At 51.5% G+C, this 3,138-nt stretch overlaps 2 protein-coding genes across 2 annotated transcripts; one reads left to right on the top strand and one right to left on the bottom strand.

The window, feature by feature from the left end:
• Positions 1-1,149: 1,149 nt before the first annotated feature.
• GNI_091260 (hypothetical protein) lies at positions 1,150-1,680 on the top strand (the record flags this gene model as incomplete). Its single annotated transcript, XM_011132566.1, has 1 exon — positions 1,150-1,680. One exon carries the CDS (start codon positions 1,150-1,152, stop codon positions 1,678-1,680), a length of 531 nt encoding a protein of 176 aa, XP_011130868.1.
• A 278-nt stretch (positions 1,681-1,958) lies between these two features.
• Positions 1,959-3,017, bottom strand: GNI_091250 (hypothetical protein; the record flags this gene model as incomplete). Its single annotated transcript, XM_011132565.1, has 1 exon — positions 1,959-3,017. A coding segment is annotated over one exon (1,059 nt), but the record flags the coding sequence as incomplete, so codon positions are not given.
• Positions 3,018-3,138: the final 121 nt, after the last annotated feature.

Genomic DNA, 3,138 nt, shown 5'->3' with positions numbered 1-3,138 from the left:
GGGGGGGGGGGGGGGTCAAGGGGGGGTCAAGGCCGGTGGACCGAGAGGACGGGTCGCCACTCGGGCAGGAGAGGTAAGTTTTTGTATTCCAGGTCTGTCAAATCCCGGCAGTCGATAACCTTCAATGATGTGTCCAATGAAGCGGGTTCTAACTCGCGAGCCTCCTCCAGTAACTCCTGCAACTCCTCCAAAGGCTGGCCGAAACTGTCGCACCAAACCTGGTCAGAAACATCTGAGAACTTGCCTTCCGGGTCGACTCGATGGAGGAACTCTTTAAGGTCACGAACTGCCATCGCTTGAGCCAGACCACTCCAATGACCGTACTTTAAAATTCGGGTGCATGGTTCCAGCCAATTACCCTCTTGACACAGACGGGCAACTTCATCACGGGTCGACAAAGCTCCCCTCGATACGAGGACGACAAACTGAATGATGTGATCATTTTGCATGCCACGTAATTCCATCATTTTTACATCGCAGCCATCAACCGGTGGCCGTATCCCCTCGGGAGTCATCACACTTCCCAACAAGCGCAGCACACACCTATTCGTACTACCACACACACTCGTCTTCATTTTCAACTGTAAATTGATTGGCTAGCTTTTTACCAGGCTGCTTACAAACGTGCAACCCATTCAGAACCGAACCCGACAACCCGAGTTCAGCAACTTCGAGAGCTGCCGCTTAACCCACCGCCAGAAAAAGCGTGTGCTATTTCGTTTAACCCACCGCCAGGGAGGGCGTGTGCTATTTCGTTTAACCCACCGCCAAGAAGGGCGTGTCCTATTTCGTTTAACCCACCACCCACTCACCCAATCCAACAAACTGTCGTGGCGGACTCCACCACTGAGACTGCGGTCTCTCAGTGGTGGAGTCCGCCGTGGCTGCTTGAGCATCGTGCTCCCCCTCCCTACACTCTATCGTAGCCAGGCCTGCCTACACTGTCAATTCCAGACGGGGGCAGATTAAAAGTCCCCTAAAAAAGCCCCCTCCCTGTTTTTGTGGATGAGGTTTGTGGCTGGATGGTCTGCACCCACTTCAGGTCTTACGCTTGAAAAGGTCGCCACATTTGTGCTTTGGGGCCAAGGACTTTTCTCGGAAAGAAGCGACGAGGTGGTGTTCGTGGTTGAATTGGATGATGTTAAGAGAATGCGGCGGAGAGTTTTCAGACAGCGGCCGATATGGGGGCTTGACGCTCGTGTGATGACAGTTGCGGAGTTGTCGAACGCATTGGAGCTTGACGTCCACCTCATGACAGTTGCGGAGTTGTCAAAGGCTTTGGATCACCGCGATCAGAATGTGCACACGCGTGCGACAGAGGAAGCGGAGCAGGAAACTACTGTACGATTGCAAATGGTGGATGTATCTTTCGAATCTCGACGCCGAGTGAAGTACTACAATCAAGCAAGTTCATTATACATCCGCACACCGGACTCAAAAGGGGTGCGGCGGGATAGGAAGGAGCCGCTTCCGGACGGCGTAGGAAAGGCCAACTTTAATTTCACCGTTAAGGGAGACTCAGTCCTCATTCTTGAACAAACTTTCCACGGGCGTGAACAGAATGAGAAGGAGCTCGGACGTATAGCTGGCAATCCCCCCGCATTGGACCCTACTCTTGAAAGGGCACTCATCGCCCAGGGAAGTACTTGGCTTGATTGGAGAAGCTTGATTGGAGAGTGAATGTGTGTGGCAGTGGAGAGTGAATGTGTGTGGCAGTGGAGAGTGAATGTGTGTGGCAGTGAATGTGTGTGGCAATTCGCATGACGACGAAAAAATGTTATTATCAGAGTTAACGACGGATGCTTAATGTGGTCGTCGGATGCTTAATGTGGTCGTCGGATGCTTAATGTGGTCGTCGGATGCTTAATGTGGTCGTCGGATGCTTAATGTGGTCGTCGGATGCTTAATGTGGTCGTCGGATGCTTAATCGTCGGATGCTTAATGTGGTCGTCGGATGCTTAATGTGGTCGTCGGATGCTCAATGTGGTTGTCTTATGGTACAAACGGTAGAATTGATTGTTGATGGCATCGGTAAGTCTCCACTGGGTCCGTCTGTCATTGTTCGTGGCCTTGAAGACGTTGGTGGCCTTGAAGATACTGGACCACATACCTGCGATAGGAAACACACTTACCTGCCTAAGTCCTTTGGTATTGTATTGCTGGAACATCGTACTCGACGGCTTATACTGTGTCCCATCTTGATGCACAATTCTCCGTCCCTTCGGACTACCCCTCCATATGAACGGGACATCTTGCGTCGTCGCCTTCAATACATCATCTACCCCTCCGTAATTGAATTTTCTCCAATAGGTTTTCGCTTCCGCTACAGTCTCCCGAACTTCTTTCTCGTCGGGACGGTCATGCGTAAGTGTGCGATCTGCCGTCTGGTAAGGAACTTCCAACTCTTCATACTTTTGCTGGTGCGGCGAACGACCAATGAAGGTCACACCAGACATTGGGTGAGGGCTAGGTTCCTTAATACTAAGCTCTTGAGTAGGCTGACTATGGGGGACACGCTCAGACTGATTATGGATTTCGCCATGCTGTTCACGTAGCTGAAGGACCTCACGTAGCTGAAGGACCTCACGTAGCTGAAGGACCTCCTTAGGCAGTTGGGTGACATCCTTTTGCTCCTCCTGCATTTTATCTCCCTGCATTTTGTCTTCCTTGCCATCCGCAACGTCCAATTCAGCTTGAGCAACTTCTTCCTGAGATTGGGGCTCTTGCGTCCCCTCCAAATCAGTCTCAACAGCAACGGGGGTGGACTCTTGCTCGACATGCAGTGACTCCACACCTCTGCCTTCGACCGTTGGCGTTTTAACCTCCGGTACTTCCACTTCAAGTGTCTGTGCCTCAGGTACTCCTCCCTCAGGTACTTGGCCATCATCATCCTTTATCTCACCATCTTCTAGCTCGTCCTCCTCTACCTTTCTTTCTTCTTGCCCCACTTCAGGCTCCTCCTTTATCTCACCATCTTCTAGCTCGTCCTCCTCTACCTTTCTTTCTTCTTGCCCCCACTTCAGGCTCCTCCTTTATCTCACCATCTTCTAGCTCGTCCTCCTCTACCTTTCTTTCTCTTGCCCCGCTCAGGCTCCTCCTTTATCTCACCATCTTCTAGCTCGTCCTCCTCTACCTTTC

Source organism: Gregarina niphandrodes (genome assembly GCF_000223845.1).
Source record: "Gregarina niphandrodes unplaced genomic scaffold scaffold00018, whole genome shotgun sequence".
In the NCBI taxonomy this organism is placed as follows: domain Eukaryota; phylum Apicomplexa; class Conoidasida; order Eugregarinorida; family Gregarinidae; genus Gregarina; species Gregarina niphandrodes.
This window is presented reverse-complemented; position numbering and strand designations above follow the sequence as displayed.